This window comes from Genypterus blacodes, unplaced genomic scaffold (assembly GCF_046128005.1).
Source record: "Genypterus blacodes isolate CSIRO-AG114 ecotype Tasmania unplaced genomic scaffold, CSIRO-AGI_Gbla_v1 ptg000133l_1, whole genome shotgun sequence".
Classification (NCBI taxonomy): Eukaryota; Metazoa; Chordata; class Actinopteri; order Ophidiiformes; family Ophidiidae; genus Genypterus; species Genypterus blacodes.
This window is the reverse complement of record NW_027466935.1, coordinates 5,621,512-5,641,277: the sequence shown is the minus strand read 5'-3', so window position 1 is coordinate 5,641,277 and position 19,766 is coordinate 5,621,512. Positions and strand designations below refer to the sequence as shown.

At 41.9% G+C, this 19,766-nt stretch overlaps 1 protein-coding gene and 1 long non-coding RNA gene across 3 annotated transcripts; both read left to right on the top strand.

Moving 5' to 3' along the window:
- Window positions 1-70: 70 nt before the first annotated feature.
- ppp3ccb (protein phosphatase 3, catalytic subunit, gamma isozyme, b) lies at window positions 71-19,125 on the top strand. 2 transcript variants are annotated; one of them, XM_076163778.1, is made up of 14 exons: window positions 71-620; window positions 6,752-6,949; window positions 7,352-7,476; window positions 8,583-8,694; window positions 9,562-9,707; window positions 9,787-9,926; window positions 11,524-11,601; window positions 11,715-11,809; window positions 11,941-12,066; window positions 13,016-13,093; window positions 14,417-14,501; window positions 14,938-15,035; window positions 16,095-16,121; window positions 17,869-19,125. In XM_076163778.1, exons 1-14 carry the CDS (start codon window positions 569-571, stop codon window positions 18,051-18,053), a joined length of 1,545 nt encoding a protein of 514 aa, XP_076019893.1. In that variant the 5' UTR covers window positions 71-568; the 3' UTR covers window positions 18,054-19,125. The 2 variants fall into 2 exon arrangements, with proteins under 2 accessions (XP_076019893.1, XP_076019894.1); XM_076163779.1 differs by lacking the exon at window positions 16,095-16,121.
- LOC143011088 (uncharacterized) lies at window positions 16,130-17,420 on the top strand. Its single transcript, XR_012964889.1, has 2 exons — window positions 16,130-16,892; window positions 17,078-17,420. It is a non-coding gene; the product is annotated as an uncharacterized LOC143011088 (long non-coding RNA).
- Window positions 19,126-19,766: the final 641 nt, after the last annotated feature.

Genomic DNA, 19,766 nt, shown 5'->3' with positions numbered 1-19,766 from the left:
CTCGTCTAGCAGGCTGTGAATGCGTCACTTTAATACTACAATACCCATAAACCCCCGCGTTTAGCCATGTTGTAGGAAATCCGTTTGTGGTGGATTACTGTAATCCGACGGAGGGTCTGAACGACACATCGGATCACGACAAAAAGCCCAAGACCGGCGGCCTGGAACAGACGCACCTGATCCAAGAATAGAGGGATCGAGTTGAGATATGATCTGACGTCCATCTGACCGCAGCCATCGGCGGTGCCTGGGATCGGTCACTCGATTCATCATCTGGCACCAAACTGACATCGGCACGGCATCACTGCACTGCAGGCAGGGTAGAAAGGAAAGGCGATCATTTTGTTGGTGAAAGAGGTTTCCCCTTTTTCCGCCCCCAGTCAGGTTGAACTCCAGCACGGACAGGTTTTCTCGCCTCGTCGTGGAGTGAAGCGGCGCTGCTTCGACACAGAACTAGCTAGCGCGGCTAGCTCACTTCAGCTAGCTAGCTAGCTAGCTAGTAAGGAATTTGTCAAGTGAAGTTCGGAATTTAGCAATTTTCCCACCCCGAAGCACAGAAGAGGAAATAATGTCGACGAAAGACCAAAACAAACTCTCTACCACTGAACGGCCCATCAAAGGTATTTGACATGTGCTTTTATGACAATAAAGATCGCGGTTTCCCTCTTTTTAATTGCAGGAAGTTAACGGTGACGGCTGTGCTAAATGTGAGCAGGGCAGCTGAAGGCAAGGGCAGATGATCGGCCAGCTGTGTGACTCCATTCACCCAGACAGCTATATCATCACACACACATACTGCTCCTCATACTAGTGCCTCTATCCACCAGGAAAAGGAGGTTTACAAATTCTTTAAATTAATCGAACAGTTGCAGTTTAGGAGCTAGCTTCCTAGCTTAGCCGTCCAAAGTACCAGATGTCAGCAATGCGTTTGACATCCAGCTACGAATGCGGAGAAGTTAGACCGACGAACACTCGCATAACTGTTTCATGTACATGGGGGGCGAACGCCAATGGCAAACCAGTGTGTGTGTGTGTGTACTTGTGTCAGTCGGTCGTGTTGTGACTAATGGGTTAGCCAACAGGTTCAGGCTCGGTGTGTTATCTGGGCTGACGACTCTAGGAGAGCCTGAGATCATTAAACCTGCCCAGTCACGGAGTCAAAACAGACACACACACACACACACACACACACACACACACACACTCGCTTTGACACAGGTCTGTTCTCTTCTCTTGCTACAAAGATGACATTCCATCCTGATTTATAAAGAATAATTTTAAAAAGAATGGAGCGAGCATGTAGAAATACTTGAGCGTAATAAACCAAACCAGCCTTTATGTTACTACCTCTGTTAAGATAAGATGAAACCTTATGATAGAGACCTGTGGATCACTTAAACATGCGGTCAGATGTTGATGACAGCCACGTCTCATTCTGTCACCACAGCCCAGGAGGTTTGGTTCTCACCTCCCCTGTGTGTGTGTGTGTGTGTGTGTGTGATTTGGTTTGTTAGCAGGATCACTCCAAACTGAGCTGAGGCTTTGATCAACGAACCCTTTTAAATTTCCTGCCAATCTGGCTTCAGGGGCAGAGTAGGAAGAAGAGGCAGCCTTTTCTTCCGTCTTTTTGATATTTTTGTCAGTTTCTCCTGGTGGATTCCAAACTTCTCTTGATGTTTATGGCATTTTGGCATCAATATTGTTGGTAACTGAAGGATCTAGTCCAGTCATTTGCATTACATGTGTATTTATTCATTCATGATGGATGCACCTTGACCTTGTGGGTGCATCGCTGCCATGGCACCGTCTTTAAACAAGAGACTCTCGCCTCCGCTGATCACTTCTTCATTTATTCAATGGGATTCTTGCTATGGAAATTAGAATTAGAAAACAGAATTACAATCCTGTATGTATTATCCTGTAGGAAACCGTAGTCCTGATTGATACCTGCAGAGCACAAGCACCCTCACTACATCCATTGTGTTAAGCATCACAATTATACGGCATGGAGGAGGGGGATATGAAAAGAAATCTCTAATCATCCATATGTATTTGTTTTCTGTCTTGGGTACATTTTAATGATCTTTCTTTTTTGATGGATCTCAAATATTGTCTTGACGCCTTTGGCTCAGTTATTGACGGTAATTGAATCACTCCAGTCATTTGCATTAGCCAGGCGTGTGCTATGATTCAGTCCTCATTCATGATTCATGCACCTGTATTTTGCGATTGAGCACCAGCATCCTGTTGTGTGTCCTAGATGGGAGACGTCGGTCCGCATTCGGTCCTCTTGAGTCTGCTCCGGCCCTCCTACTTGTCATTTGAATAATAGAAACAAAACGTGTTGTTAATGAAGATCTTACACTAATAACATAACACCGAGGATTAGTGCAGCGATTGTATTACTACTCTAACATGGCATTTAGCGGCTTATTGTAGGATTAGGAGTTCAGAGGCCACTACTGTCAGTGCTGTTTGTTGTCATTCACAACATGAACATTGTAATTTAACTATGAATTGAGCTTTCATCACCACACTGTACACTAAACGTCCAAAATGCCTTCAAAATGGCTGGAAAAAGGAAGTAGTTGTAGAAGTAGCAGTACTATAACTTCGATTCCCTGATTAAAGCAATACATCTTTTTTTTACCATCATCTAAACAGCATCATTGCATTGAAATCCCAATGGGACCACGCCTACTCTGAGTAACAGACCTAGATTGTCGGATTGTGTTTGGATTGATTCAGGTATGTGTGTGTCGTGCTCAGACACCTCCACGTTCATGTTCGGACCTGGTGCACTCCTCATACCTGGCGTCATGTATATTTGAAGAAGGGCAGGATCTCAATTCGTTCCCACCATCCCACTCACGTTTTTGCTCTCAATTATAAAAATGTAACGATGATGCACTGTATTATTCCACAACAAACAATTGCCGCGATTTGACTGATAATCTGTGTTTTACAATCCAACATATTGCTCATATATTTTTGCACGTTTTACAACTCCTGCACTGCACACTTGGGTTCCATTAGACCTACATTATACTAGGAAAAGCAGTTGGTGTTTGACAATTGAAATTTCTACAATATTTTGATAGCTTGTAAAGTGTTTAACGCACACATATATCAGTGTTTCACGTGTTATAGCAGGGAGGTTGGACACACTTCACACAGCATCTCTCTGTTGTCATGCAGAATACAGAAGTTCAAAAGTGGTTTTCAGCCAAGAGCATAGACGATTTGTGGATACAGACATAGATGTTGTATTTAAACGATACTGACTGCTCACGTGTGGTTACTTAATATATATTTGTCTGCAATTTGTTTAATTTGGATCCCTGCTTCACTCGCTGGCAATACTGTGCATTAGGAAACGGTAGTTTATACAAAACACAACGAGAGAGTTTTTGACAACTACTTGTTACCTTTCTGGCGCTCATACTTGCTAACTTACACCATGCCTCCACATGCTTCCATGCATACGGCTGATGAGCATGTGGGCAATTGGTCACATCTGGGTCAAATTGTAATATACTGTAAAGTGTAGAGGGAGAGGGAAGAGATTAATATATGCATATCATACCCATATAATAGGGTAATCATTCTATTTCTTCCACAGAAATATACTTGTTCAAACAATGGACAAAATCTGGTGCATTGCTGATGTATGTTGAACATGTATGTTGTTTTAGTTGATCACACTGAGGCTTGGCAGTAGTGGGCATGTGTTGCTAAGCACTGGTGTTTGTTTGTCTGCTTTCACAGCAATAACGGAAACCACCTTGGCAGGCTGGTTGGGGTTATGATCAAGACTCCCAATTAATCTTCAAATCAGTCATATGCCAAGGTCACAGGGCAAAGTCAATGTTTAATTCTTATTCATGGAGAATATACATATTGCGTTAGAATTGTTTTTCAACCGGTCAGAGTCACATGTGAGTAATCATGACCATTATGAAAACTTGCATTCTACTGGCTATTCTTTGATTCCCGATATGTGACCTCTTTGGGAATGTGACGAGGGACCCTCTGGCTAACGCATATCAATATGATACCACTGCAAGCTCTGGCCAATAAGGGAAAAATACATAAGCTGTCTTGATCAAACTTAAATCCCATTTCTTTCATTGACTTTCTAATACTCTGACCTGTAACTGTATTCTATTGCGTATTGTCTATAGCAAATTTTGGTTTCAATTTCCCAGAAAAAAATAGAAAAACAAATCTCTCATGTTATTGTGGATATTTTCTTTCCAGTCTATTGGATTATGTCTTGATTGTGTGTGGGTTGTTTCTGTAAGGAACCTAGTTGACGTTAGAGTGATGGCGATGAACCAGTTCAGAGGCAGTGGCATAATTGGCTGAATATGTGCGACCTGATTTGGTTTCAGATTTGTACATTAAACTAGACCAATGGGCCAGAATGTGCTGAAGACATCTGCACGTTCTGAAATACTTTGCCGATAAGTATGGAGTTATAGAGCCCTTGGGGTTGTTGTAGAGAAGACTAATCCAGTTAAAGCAGCGCTGAATTGTGTGAAATATTTGATAAATACTAGTAAAAACTGGGGCCGTTGGTGATAAGTCTATTATTGACTAATTACTGTCAAGAATGTGTATTTCGTCTCTCAGGCTTGTTCTTTAAACACAAGAGGTTGCAGTTTCCATGGAAGCAAAAGAGATGACTTCCCACGACATTTCAAAGCACATGTGTGAAACACAGTCCAGGAAAGACCTTTTCCACATGTCGCAGGTCATGTGATATCTGCCACAGATGTAGGCTTATTTTACCTCCCGTTGTATAATGCTAGTTGTTGCTGTCTAAGTCACAGTTGCGGTTCAGAGATGAGGCTCCAAATTGTCTGCAGAGGAAGGAAAAGTATGTGAGAGAAAAGAAAAAACCTTGTGACAATCTTAGATAACACTTGAAGGCCATTGGTACACTCTTGATGTAGCCACAGGAAATCAGTATTAGCTGCCACCCCCCTAGTTTACAGTTGTGGCATCCTATAACAACATGAAAAGTCACCTGATTGGTCAAAAATCATTTACCACAGCAGAACCAGAGTCACAATTAATAGAATAATGTAACAAGCCATGAGGGCCAAAGCAACCGTAGACTAAAAGCAGTGATCTGCCTACAGTAGCAGTGTGGTGTGACGATGATGCTCACTGCAAACACAGCCACAGTAAAACAGCAGCAGCAGGTGAAAAGAAATTGTGATCAAAGATTGCTTCAGTGATGGCACAAAGGAACCATCATGCAGAACACTTTTAATTTAATGAACCACATGTAAACTCGGTGCTAAGAAAGAAGAACTGCTGTGTCTGATAGTTTAAACCCCAACTGAGTTCAAAGCTCTTCTGTACTTGCTCTTGTTACCATTCAGGCTGGCTAGTATAGAAGAAGAAAAAGGAACTGCAATGATTGGTGCCTTATGTGACAGCTACATTCAGCCAGCAACATTACCATAGCGACAAAACATGGGTCACACACACACACACACACACAAACACACACACATACTGTATACTGAATATATATCCCTACCTACCTACCTGGATCAGGGCTCTTTGAAAGGACTCCTTTTGCTGTATATTTGTATTTCCTGCCTGCGGGTCCTTATTGCACACCTGCCTTTTGAGGAGAGGAAATCACTCTTTGAATTTCCTCTCTGTTTCCTCATACATTAAGTTTTTTGGGAGTTTTTCCTTGTCTTCATAGAGAGCTCTGGTTTAACTCAAGAACCATGTGCTGTTGTGCGCCTGTAAATCCGTATGAATGTGACAATGGGCTGTGCATTTTGTTTGATTGCTAACGTTGCATTATGGTTATTTACAACTGTGTATAATTAGTGATGTTACTAGAAAAGTACTCGGCAGACAGCGCATAACTTCATAGCAGGGGTCTATTGCATAACAAAACAGCACTTGGAGCCAACAAACCCACTCCAGTAGAGTGACATTCTGTTCTTTGCTGATTGTACGCTAGATAATTTTGCCACCAACAATGGCCCGCTTCAGATGGAACAATCTCACTGTGAATCTCAGAAGTTGGGTTTTGTGGTTTTCACACTCTTCCAACTTATTTTCTTTTCAAACAGGTTGTTGAAGTAGACGTTCAGTGAAATTTTATTATCTTTCATTATCTTTTAGTTTTTATGTGCAATGTAGTTGGGTGTAGGTTCATATTGCTGAGTCTTCACTTTCAGTACATGCATGTGGAAGCCCTATATTGTAATCTATAGTAAGAGACGTCAAGCTACACTTTCCATCCAAACAGGTTCTCACCCACTCGCAATTAAATTCAATAGAACTTTATTTACATAGCGCCAAATCACAACAAACATCTCACTTTTTAAAATTTATATTCAGGCCATTCAGTCCATCACTCAATTAATCCCATTTTCGATCCAGAAGGGTTCTCACTCATGCTTGTTCAATTCTTTTGTTTACACATTTTCCATTTTCCTTTCACTGGAAATGTGGTCATTTGCATAGAACACACACTGAGCCAAGATCCCTGAACTCTGTGAACAGTGTCAATGACGACGTGTCCTTGTTCAAAATATCTTCAATGTTTATTGCCTGGGTTTGATACCACTGTAATAATAGCACATTGTACATACTGGACCATCCTTGATATCTTCAGAGACGGCATGCAATTTTATCAGTGCGGTTTTCTGTAATTGTAGTGTGCTTCATTCTCTCTCTATTTGTGTGTGTGTGTGTGTGTGCGTATTTGTAGCGGTGCCGTATCCTCCTGGTACACGCTTGTCGGTCAAAGACCTGTACGTGGACGGGAGGCCCAGTGTGGAGGTGTTGAAGGCCCATCTGGTGAAGGAGGGCCGTCTGGAGGAGGAGACCGCTTTGCGAATCATCAATGACGGTGCTGGTATTCTCCGCCAAGAGAAATGCATGCTGGAAGTGGAAGCCCCCATCACAGGTAAGTCTAAAGTCTGACATTTCAGTCTTACAGCTCTTTTCAGGAAGCTGTCACAATTCCACACTGGGTGGAGATTTGATCTTTAGTACAACAGAGACCGTCTGTGTGTGGCTGGGCTTTCTGGAAACAGTTTCATAGATCCACCCAGTCTCAGCAGAAATCTATTTCTACAGCTGCCCTCCCTGACATGCGGCTTAGCTTGGGTATCTAACCCTCCACCCTCACCCCTATTGCCTATTTTTATCTCTTAATACACTATCCTTTCTCATGTATTGTTTTGTTTTATGTATTTTTTTTCTGTGTCTCTTTGTAATCCTTGAAACTTTTATACATTTTATGCACTCAAATAGTTTACAAATATAACCCCACTTATGCATGTGTTTTGTGGTCATGTCTGTCCAGTGTGTGGAGATGTTCATGGCCAATTCTTTGACCTTATGAAGCTGTTTGAGGTAGGCGGATCCCCTAGCACCACCCGCTACTTGTTCCTTGGAGACTACGTGGATCGAGGTTACTTCAGCATTGAGGTAGACACACACAGTGTGCATGTATGTGTTTACATTTCTGCGTCTGACATTTGGAGCGGCAGCCTGTTGCTCAGCCTTGACTCTCTCGGCTTAGGAGAACATCTTTAAATAGTAGTAGGAAATGAAAGGCACACTGTCTATTGCCCTCCTGACTGCTATACTTGGTACACCACCCACACAAACGCACACACACACACACGCACACGGTCATGTACGTGCACATAAATGTCTTGGATGTTGCCTCCAGGCTCAGTCTGTGTCCCATTTCCAAAAAAGCCTCAAAGGAGGACTCTGAATGTGCCAGTGTGTTTTCTGGAAGTGAATCTCAGGGCCAGAATTATTAAGCATGACACAAATTTCCGGCCAGGACGCACATTTCTGCGGCACCACATGTTTTCAATTTAGCAGGGTATTTACTAAGACTGATTGTGTAAATGAGTACAGACGCAAAAAAGAATTTGAATGCACTGTCAAGACAGGTTACTTCCACAGCAACCTGTGAGACGAGAGAACACAAAGGGGAGGAGAAGTAGAGTTAGTGGAATGCAGTTGTAATGCAAAGACATGGATATGCACAGCTAGAGAGGGGAGGAAGAGAAAGGAGCTCAGTGCATCATGGGAAGTCCCGCAGCAGTCTAGGCCTATAGCAGCATAACTAGGGGCTGGTCCAAGGTGAGCCTGGCTGGCCCTAACTATAAGCTTTATTAAAAAGGAAAGTTTTAAGCCTACTCTTAAACGTAGAGAGGGTGTCTGCCCCCCGGACTGAATCTGGTAGATGGTTCCACAGGAGACGAGCCTGATAACTCAAGGCTTTTCCTTCTCTTCTACTTTTGGAGACACTACCGCAAGTACTGTAAGCCTGCATTCTGGGAGCAAAGTGTTCTAAGGGGGTAATATTGTACTATGAGCTCTTTAAGGGCTTATTTCAAATCATTCCTCAAAGTCTCACTCCTTGGAAGTTGCCTGCATCATATTTGGCCAATGAGACTGAAGAAGATCACTGTCAAGTACCTATTTTTGTCAGCACATCCCAACAAACATGTCTGAACAGTGTTCCTATGAGGGTATATATGTATAAATCCATGCTTGCGTGTATCTCCCTCTAGTGTGTACTGTACCTGTGGGCCCTGAAGATCAATCACCCCAACACTCTGTTCCTCCTCAGAGGCAACCATGAGTGCCGGCATCTCACAGAGTACTTCACCTTCAAGCAGGAGTGTAAGTTATGAGACCTCACTATTTGGTTGTTAGGATTTGTCCCTGCAAATGGCAACCCTCTTATCTTGTTCTATTATTAGACAGTCTCAAAAGGAATTTGTAACCACAATAATGAACTCGTATTCAACCAGTTATCACATTATTTACAGGAGTTTTCTCTTTAATCAAAGAGAGGGGGTGGGGGGGTATCATGTATGACAACTAGAGCCATTTCTGTCTGAATCCAATTGGATTTGCAGTGAGATCTGGACATCATTTCAGCGAGATCCAGACATTGTTGTGATACACGTCGGGCGTGGGCATGCTCACAGTTTCTTGTAGAGCTCAGCTCAGCTGGTCAGATCGCAGCTCTGACTGTCTCCAGCTGCCAGCAGCAGTGTGAATTCAGTAAGCCTCAAACAAAAGAAGAAATTTCCCTCTGTAAGAGTTTGTTTGGGTTCCAACCCATATTCTGTACCTACACTGAGTGAGTTCTTGTTGTTGTCATTTTAATCTGTCTTCAACCATGTAAGTAAAAAGTCGTAACGGAGGGGATTTTAATCTTTGGAGAAGGATGTCACTGAAGCCTGCATTCGAAACTCAATTTTTTTCATGAATAATCAAGACTTAAAAGTGGATCTTGACGGTAGATAAAGATGAAGTTATTTTGTGGAATTTATTTAAAACCTTAGTTGTGTTCCTAGGCTTGCCTTACACCAGTGGTTCCCAAACCTTTTCTTTCACGCCCCCCTTACATAGATGTGAAGTTTTTCGCGCCCCCCCCCATACGTATCTAACATACTCTAGCTTTCAAATCCAGAAACAGGACCATTTTGAATAATTGCAATTACCTCCCTCCGCATCCCAATTTGTTTGTGTGTACTGCAGGTAAAATCAAGTACTCAGAACGTGTATACGACGCTTGTATGGACGCATTTGACTGCTTGCCCCTGGCTGCACTTCTCAACCAGCAGTTCCTCTGTGTGCACGGTGGTCTAAGTCCTGAGATCACCTGCCTGGATGACATCAGAAAGGTAACAAGCCCGTTTTATTTTAGCTTTAAAAGAGCCCCGATTTAAGTGAAGGCTGATTGTGGTTTCTGCCCCTGTGTAGCTGGACCGTTTTAAAGAACCGCCAGCATTTGGGCCAATGTGTGACCTGCTGTGGTCAGACCCAGGAGAGGATTACGGCTCAGAAAAGACCCAAGAACACTTCTGCCACAACAGTGTCAGAGGCTGCTCCTATTTCTATAGGTAAGACACTCTCCCTTTGAATTCATTGGCCTTGGTTAAACAATCCATACTGATCAAAGCTAAATCTACTGCAGCGTTCCCCTCGCTTTGTTTTAATATTTGCACTGAATTTATATTGTTGACACCATGTGAAAGTCATGGACAGGCAAAGATTGCTGCTGTTTGAATGCACATCACTGAAGCCAGCATCCTCCCAGTTTGTTTTAGTCGCAGGACTTAAATTATTCATGTAGGAAATCACACCAAATTCCCGTTAATGGTTCTGATAGATCTGTAATTGATGCCTGGCCTGAGGTTTTGGAAGAATTTCACAATATTGATTCTAGAAATGCATCCCAATCCCATTGTTTTATGCAAACACAATGTGAAAGTTAAGAGCTCCTGAACTGAATTTGCAGTTTTTTAATGATCAATTATAAACTCCTCCTGTGTAAAAGCCTTGACCTTAATTGATCTCTAATTTTAGCACTTTTTATGTCTCTTCATATACCCGGGGCTTATGCACCCTTCTTAATTGTCATGGCAACCAAGGTGACTGGAAGGATCTGTGCTTGGATGAAACATAAGGCTGACCGGTTCTAGAGGCCTGTGTAACATTTTTGGAAAAATGCTTAAGAATCATTACAATAATTTAATTTGCTTTGTTTACATCGTCATCTTATACAAATATAATTGAGGTTGTTTGTTTGTATGTATGTGGGATTATTTAAAAAAAGAAAGAAATTATAACCAGGATAAGATATAGTTTATATCCGTTTATATTCTTCTTTTTAAATTAATTATATTAAATCTATTAGCTCTTTTCTAAATGTCAGTCACATCCAAGTGCTTTCAAACATAAAGAGCTGAGTGGGTTGTCGATGCATGAATCATAAGTGAACCAGCATGAGACCCGACAGCTGTGGTAAATTGCCCATGCTCATATTCTGCCCACCTCACTTGAATAAAATAAATATATGGTAAACCATCCATACTCTGTCTATACCTGCCTGTCCTGTGCAACATCTGCTGTGAGGAGAAGTTAGTAGTTCATTTTACATGTAGCAGTGATGCTGAAGGATTAGGAGAATGATGCAATACTTAAGGGTGTCCAAACCTTGGCTGAGGTCCCACCGAAGATCAGAGTGACAGCTGAAGGGGGAGTTTAAGGTTTCAGTAATGGGTGGGCAGATAGTGAGAAGAGAGGAGTCATAAGCAGCGGAATTGTAAAATCCCTTAAGTCCCGGAGCCTCATTTATAAATCATTGTGTAGAATCCCAACTAAATGATTGCGTGCGCTGAAAACAGAGAAATGGCACATTTGTATGCACTTCTAATATATGAGCTAGTCTTGCAATGCAATTCAGAATGGCAATGTTGAACCCTAAGAAACACATTCTAATAAATAAACACATCTACACTGTGGATGTTTGTTTTGTCTTCTCAGTCAGTCCACAGCATCAACATTTCTGTGTACTCTGGCTTTATTCACTGCCTGTCGGTTTCACCAGATCCCCTTTGTCTTCAAGATGTGCTTACGCAATGAAACGTACATACTGAACAGTTTTAAATGAGCCAACTTCTGCTGATTCTAACTCACATCTGTTCTGTCCCTTAGTTACCCAGCAGTATGTGACTTCCTGATGAACAATAACCTGTTGTCTGTAATACGAGCACATGAAGCCCAAGATGCAGGGTAAGTGGGAGTGATGTGCTCCTGATAAACTGCATGTTTTTGCTTAAAAATGAATCTGTTTAAGGGTGGCAAGTTTGATTTGCTTCAGAATGCGGTGCGTCTGTCTCTGTCAGGTATCGAATGTACAGGAAAAGTCAAACCACCGGCTTCCCCTCTTTAATTACAATCTTCTCCGCTCCGAACTACCTGGATGTATACAATAACAAAGGTAAGAGAAATGAAAGGAAGTAACCATGGCAACGTGTTGGAAACCTTGGCAACAGGAGATAGAAACGATATCTACATATGGTTTTGTGAATTTGAAAGGTTAATGTGTGCGTGTGGTGGTTTTGTCTTTAGCGGCGGTGCTGAAATACGAGAATAATGTGATGAACATCCGGCAGTTTAACTGTTCCCCTCACCCCTACTGGCTGCCCAACTTCATGGATGTCTTCACTTGGTCTCTGCCCTTCGTTGGAGAAAAAGGTTAGAAACTTCAAGTTTGTATTGATAGCATATATTATGATAATATCATGAAATCAAACAAGACCGAATATTACACGTGCAGCTCAATGAATTAGAATAATGTGGAATAGTTAATTTATTTCAGTAATTCAAAAAGTGAAACTCATATATTCATTACACACAAAGTGAAATATTTCAAGCCTTTATTTGTTTTAATTTTGATTATTATGGCTTAGAGCAAGGGTGCCCAATACGTCGATCGCATGGCATTCTAAAAAAAAAAATTGTGGGCACCCCTGGCTTAGAGCTCATGAAAACCCAAAGTTCAGTATCTCAGAAACTTTGAATATTGTGAAAAAGTTCAATATTGTAGCCTCACAGTGTCTCACTCTAATCAGCTCATTAACTCAAATCACCTGCTGAGGTTTCCTGAGCCTTTAATTGTCTCTCAGTCTGGTTCAGTAGGCGACACAATCATGAGGAAGACGAGCAGATTCTAATTTTTTGAGATGCACCTTTACAATAATAAGTGAATAAAAATTTTGAATTTTCGAAAACAGTGTAGGAACGGATAAGCCAGCCAGTTTGATGTCTTGTGGGAGAGAATTCCGAAGGTGGGGGCCAAAATGGCTGAAAACTCTAGACCCCATAGTGGTCAAATGCACCAGATGGTGTACAGAGTTGGATAGCAGAAGGGGATCTGAGAGTACAGGAGGCTGTGTGGATACAGCTCTGGTAATGATACTGGTACTAATATGGGTAGCTGAAGTTAGGATTACTTGTGAAGATACTTGAGGGGAAGACCAAAGAGGATAGCATCACAGTAAATATCACCTACACCTTGAGCTAACTTGGTCATTGTACCAATCAACATCTGAAAATTGAATGTGTTCTTTGTGCAGTACTTTTTTTTTTTTTTTTTTTTGCTATCTGCGATTGTTTGACATAAAGCCTCTGTGTGTTTGTGTAGTGACCGAGATGCTGGTTAATGTATTGAACATCTGCTCTGACGATGAGCTCATGTCAGAAGGGGACGACACCTGTGAGGGTAAGAGGAACACTTTGTCTATTCTAAATGAGACTAATGTGTGTCATTGATGCCTCTATTTAAGTTTGTTTATACGGGGGTTTGTAATTCACATGTGAATGAGGTGACAAAGCACTGTCAGTTATGATGACATGATAATATAACCCTGGAGTTTCTGAGCTCATGTGTTGCCTCTGCAAGGGCCTCACCACTGAAAAGCCTACAGTATGGACCATATACAGGTTTACAAAAAATGAAAAGAAAGATTTACATGGTGCTTTGGAGACAGTGACAAACAACACCTTAACAGATTATATAATTAAACCTACTCAAACACAGTGCAGATAGAGAAGAGGAACTGAAACCATTGAGGAAGTCGAGTGAATTTTGCATTCATGTTGACAGACAGTGTAGGTTAAGCTTTTGATTGCTGTTACCCAACCCCTGTTGATACTGTGTATTCTCACCAGAGCATACGCTACATAGTGATTGTAGACATTTGAAGATTCAAACTTCCTGGAGGAGCCAAAGATTAAAGAGATAATTAGTAATAATTTAGTTGGAAACAATCTTTCAGTATGATTTAATTAGAGTTCATGGGATTCATATTGGTCTAGAATGTATCATTTAGCAATCTATCAATGGGATGTCAACGTTGTAAATGTGTTCATTCTGGTGACACCACTATCGCTTAGCAACAGTTTTTTGAAGGTTTTCTATTACATTTAAAGGAGAGTTACCTAGTCTGGTGAAGTTTGGGAGGCTTGGCCCTAGAAGTGGTACATTTATGATGAAGAGGAAACAATACAGTGGGCCTCTACCCTCTATTTCCATTTGTACTGTAGATAAAGTATTTTTTGCCACCACATTCAATACATCGATATGAGCCAATAGCATCCACAAACCATGTTCGTTCGTTCATAAAAGTGTGTTTACTGCCCTCTTGAAAGTGTTGAAAGAAGAGTAACTATGGTAGTTCCTGATTTGCATGTTAGGGCAGCTTCATAGTACGCACCACTACACAAATAGGAACCTGTCTCAGTGGAGCTCTAATGCAGTCAGTCAGTTTGCTTTTCTGATTTGACAAACCCATTTTGCTTTCACACCAGTGATATGCAACAACGTGTCAACCAGTGCACAAATGAACCCAAGAGTAGCTCCATGAATGAGCTTCATTAACCACAGCACCTCAATAGCTGTGTAGTTAGTCTGATTTTCAGTTGAAGTCTGAAGTATGTTACTCGAGTCGTTTCCCCTCCCGAAGGCTTTGGCTTCTGTGTCCTTTACTCTGTTGTATCTTGCGTTTTCTTTCACAACACTGAGTCGTGGCTTTTTACTTTTCAGGTGGCACTCCAGCTGTCAGAAAGGAAGTGATCAGAAATAAGATTCGTGCGATTGGAAAGATGGCCCGTGTCTTCTCTGTGCTCAGGTGTGTGTGTGTGTGTGTGTGTGTGGTGCCCTTTCACTTAATGGCTTAATTGTAATAAGTAAAGAACCTATAGTATCCACATTAGCAAGTATTGGTATTGTTCCCCTTTGTCTACATTTGCTCCAGTCTTAAGATTTCAAGGCTAATGTTCCCTCCTTTAGTCAGATGGAAGTGTGTCACACCTTTTTGCCTTTAAATGATGAACACACTGTTGAAACATGTCTTGGAATACCACTGTTGCCTGTTGTTTCAAACTGTGTGTGTGTGTGTGTGTGTGTGTGTGTGTGTGTGTGTGTGTGTGTGTGTGTGTGTGTGTGTGTGTGTGTGTGTGTGTGTGTGTGTGTGTGTGTGTGTGTGTGTGTGTGTGTGTGTGTGTGTGTGTGTGTGTGTGTGTGTGTGTGTGTGTGTGTGTGTGTGTGTGTGTCTCCCATGATAGAGAGGAGAATGAAAGTGTATTAACGCTGAAGGGGCTCACACCCACCGGAACACTGCCCTTAGGGGTTTTGTCCGGAGGCCAGCAGGCTCTGCAAAACGGTAAGTGAACCACAGCCAAACCATCCCCAGCACACACTTACCCAGTCCAATCAACACTAACTCCTGTGCCTGCACTCACACTCAAACTAACCTCCTCTTAAACCAGCCCACAGCCCCCCAAACCCTGCTTATAAACACACTCTAATCAGAGTTTTGTTTTGTTAAAGAGTAATTGTGTGTGTTCTGTTACTTTGTAAGAAATTTGGAAATGAATCAATATATTTTGTCAAAAAAAAGGAAGAGAGTAGCAAGAACAGGAAGAAGAATGCAAAGAAATGAGAAAGAAAACAGGAAGAAAATAGAAAAAGGAAAGCAGTCAAATTGAAGTTAGGGTTAAAACAAATGTGGACTAATATCCTCCTTTACAATTGTATTTATTATTTAGTTTTATGACTATACTATTGAAATGTCAAATCAACTAAAAGTTAGTCCCTATCAAACCTTATCAAGTTCTCTAATTGGCTTATAAGGCAGTTTAAGTTGATATCATGGTAAATGTTAAATGTGAAGCAGGCATTAAGTGAAGGAAAAGGAGAAGTATGCAGAGAAGGAATTCTGAGGACTTCAAACAGTGAAAGGAAACGAGCCCAGTCGAGTCTTAAGATTGTGCTGTTAAGATAAGATTGAGTCGTCCCCTGCTCAGAGAAGATCAACCAGTGTGGAGTAAGGTGTAGGCCAAAGGGGGACGTCTTTCCCTGTTTACCTTGTGAACCTTGGAATGATGTGGAATCTTCTTCTCCCTCTGCTGACTCCCATGTAATGTAGACTCCCTGATATGACATAAACAAACCCATAATGACTCACCAAGTATTTGACCCTCTTTGATTCATCTTGTTCCCTCTAGTTTGCACCTCTGCTCTAACCTCTGACTCCTTCGTCACTACCATACTGGAATGGGGTGGGGTGGGGTGGGGTGGGGGGAAGGGGGGGAGGGGTTGTCTAGTCATTGACTGAATGTTAACAGGACTGACTGATTGATAACTTTGACTGCATTGATATAATGTTCCCACTCTCTCTCCATTGGTTTTGGGCATGGCACTTCCACTCACGCTTACACAGCCACCGTAGAGGCAGAAGAGGCACGAGGTATGCAAGTCATCTATGATCTCTCTCTCTCTCTCTGCCCCCCTTCCCTATATGTTGTGTAGTTGGACTGTCAGAATGATTTGTGGATGCTTGTGCTGTTGCTGTTTTTTTCCTGTTCATAAATGCATTGTGTTCTTTAAGTGTTTTTCATCGAAAGACTATCACTGTTAAAGGGCCACTTCTCCTCTTTTCCAAACTGGAATGTTAAGATGGAACACAGTGGAGCGCAGGACAGATCTAACATTAAGATCCCTGCTCCATTGTTAGTTGTCTTAACTAATTGACAAAATGTTATTTTAGAATGACACCAGTTCACTTAGCAGCTTGCATGTGTCCTTAAGGGCACACCGCACCTCACAAAGGTGCTTGTGTCTAACCACTCCAGTGTCAATCTTTGTTCAACACATGTGTTATCATGTCGTTAAGTCTTAATGTCAACAGATGCAGGCATTTTAAGATCGCTGACTGTTTTGTGGCGCTTGTTGTGGGACCTAGAGTGGAGTAGTAGTATAAATATGAATTAGTTCTACTTACTTCCAGGTCCACTGTATGTCACATTACTTCGTCCACAAATAAAGAATTTAAGAAGTATTTGAATACTCGGTCGGAGCCAGTAACTGACTGAGGTAGTTTGACTTGATTTTAAACAAACACTGACACACCTTCTTAACAGGAATCCTTCTAGATCCTTTTCACAATCTGACTGATGATGAAACAGAATAACAACCAGATACAGTGTACATGTAAATCATAGACAGTGCAGTGGGACTTGTAAGCCTTAAAGTCAAACATGACCCAACTCAGCCACCAACACCTTTACTAAACTCCCAGCTCCACGAGGTCTAAAGATTGGGCCAGCCGTGAAGTCACAGCCAAACTTCCACTGACACTACACCCGGGTTCTTTTACTGTCTTAAGTACAAAGCGAGCACAGTTTGTATTGTAAAGTCACTGAGTGAATGTCACATGGAATGACATTTACTCAGATGTCAGCGGCTCTTTTAGTGCTGTCATTCATCTCCGATCTCAGCCGATAGGGCCAGCTTACCTGTGAGACCTGCCTTGAGAAAACAACCATAACTCTTAAGCGCTATAATTTGCAGGGCACACGTGGACAATAGGAATACCCTCATGATGTGTCAACGTAAAATTGCACTTACTTTTAAGCACAAACACATTTATTTGGCCAGTATTTGTCATAATGGCTCTTTAATAATGATAGTCTTTGTCTTTGTCTCACTCTGTCTTGTTCTACTTGTGAAGTAGCTTCTCTGTCCTGTGCTCCAACCAACCATGTCATTGATATTGCAAAAAGGACGTTAAATCAAATGACTAAAGATACTGATCAGCCAGCTGTGCAGCTCTACTGAGCTCATGGTCTCTTCAGTTCCTTGCTCTGGTTACAGTAGACAACTTTACTAAGTTGCTCTCTGAAACCTGTTTGCAGCAATAGATGGCAGATGATTCTTTTGACAGTTCTTGAAGTGATTTGTGGCCACCAAAGCGTAGGTAACAAGAGTGATATCAGACACCTGGTTGTGTGTTATCACTTGTAAAGTGTTACAAAATTGAGTGACAATGCGTACTTCAAATGTAGAGCTTGAAAATATCCCTTCAAAAGAGTAACTGCCCTTAAACATTGGATCAACGTGCCAAACAATGCTGTGACAAAGGTTTGCCTGCTTGTGTTGTAGATGTAGAGAAATCCCGCAATGACTTTGCTCTGACGGACATGTTGTGTTTACAGCTATCCAGGGTTTCAACCCGCAGCACAAGATCCAGAGTTTTGAGGAGGCCAGGGGTCTGGATCGGATTAACGAGAGGATGCCTCCTCGTCGGGATAACAAGCAGCCAGAGGCTACTGCCTCCCTTAACAACCTGCCAGCTAGCACTGGACCACCCGACAAGAATGGCACCAATGCTCAGGCCTAGAAGCCTCTCTCTTCGTCCTTCCATCCCTCCATCTCTCCTCTTCCCTCTCTCCCTTATCCCTTTAACCCCCACCCCCCACATGTGCACCTCCATTTCCTTCCTTCCTACTTCCCTTCTCCTTGCCCTCTTCTTTCCCATTCTCTTCCCTCCTTTCTTCCCTCCAGCAGGAGCAAGAGGTGGTTCAGTGCAGCCCACAGTCCCAATGACAACATGCTTAATTTATTTTATCATCTATAAAGATTTAAGATCATAATTTAAGACTGAGCCTGATAGCCAGGATAAAACTCTCAGTTGTACATTTTCCATGGACTTGCTAAAGGCAATCAAGGCAAATCCATTTTATAATTAATGATTTGGTAGTTGGGACAATGTTAAGAGAAGCTTTTTATTAACTCTTATCTGAGTCTTTGTGTGTTAAACAGGAAAAAGTCACTCATCTACTGTAAATGTACCTGCATGCATGCCCACACAAAAGATCAAGAGAAGGCACTTCATTAGGAATGAGAGAATTAATTGGAACATCCATTACATACAATCCATCCTTTCTTATGCCAATAATAGTGTGACTGGGCTCTAATGAGCAAGTATTGACATTTATATTATATATGTATATTTTAATTGTTCCCTCTTTTCAATGTGATACTTTTTTTTTTACAAATGCATAGATTTAGGAATAATTATCCAGAGTGGGAAAGGGAATGACGGAGAGAGGAATGCGGAGCCAGGATGGAGAGGGTGGAAATGTGCAGAAGAGTGAGGAAGGGATGATGATAAGGGAGATAAAGGGAGCAGGTGGATTAGCAGAGAAGCTTTATGTGAAGTATACGGTGACTTAAGGTGTGTATGGGACCTTGGTGGGTTTGGTTTTTTTGTTTGTTTTCTCGTGGGGGTGGCAAGGCCTTATTTCTGGCTTCTGTTTTGGTCTCAAACATATCGCAGAATGTACAAAAACAATCTAGATTTTTGTTTGTTTTACAGCTACATTTGAAGAACATTTTTGTCAAGTACATGTATTGAGAGGCCTCATTTATGTAGATGTTTCACTCCATTCAAATAAAAAAGAGAAAAGTAACTGTGTCTGTCTCTGTTGAATGCAGCTTTCAGAGTTGAAGGATAGCAGAGCGTCTCTCATCAGGCGCATCTGCCATTCAGCAGCAGGTGTGGGAGGTGTTGCTTTGTGCTCTTGAATAAGTGCCAGCCTTCCTTTTCTCTGTAGTTTCATAGCAACACGGACTCTCCACATTATTAAAATGTACCTAAAGAAGGTAGGTGGGTTATAGGAAAGTCAAATCCGTCAGTGAATGCACCATAGGCTCTTTTGGTGTTGTCATGGTAGATCGTTTTTTCAGATTCCCCAGTATCTATGTTTTGCTGGTGTGAGTGTCGATAGTGGAGCAAACAAGGACACATCATATGGGATTTTAGTTCAGGTTATTGGAATTACATTCTCTGATACCTCCAAACAACTCCCCAAAAGATGAAGTGGGTCACCAACAGGCGTACCGCGGTCCGAGTCCGGACCCAGAAGCCGTCCCATACGGACCCGGATGGCTCCAGCAAAAACAAAAGGTTATGATTTAGAACCTGAAGGGGGCGCTTCTATTTTGACCGGCGCCGCTTTTGTAGTCTTTACGGTAGTGGTTTAGCGGATGAGGAAACGCACAGGCCAATTGCGTGCGCGTTAAACCCACGTGATTACTACTCAGCCAATCA

Coding starts and splice junctions, on each gene's coding strand:
- ppp3ccb (XM_076163778.1), top strand. CDS start 569: ATGTCGACGAAAGACCAAAACAAACTCTCTACCACTGAACGGCCCATC. Junction 621..6,751: donor CACTGAACGGCCCATCAAAG/GTATTTGACATG, acceptor GCGTATTTGTAG/CGGTGCCGTATCCTCCTGGT. Junction 7,477..8,582: donor GAGGTTACTTCAGCATTGAG/GTAGACACACAC, acceptor ATCTCCCTCTAG/TGTGTACTGTACCTGTGGGC.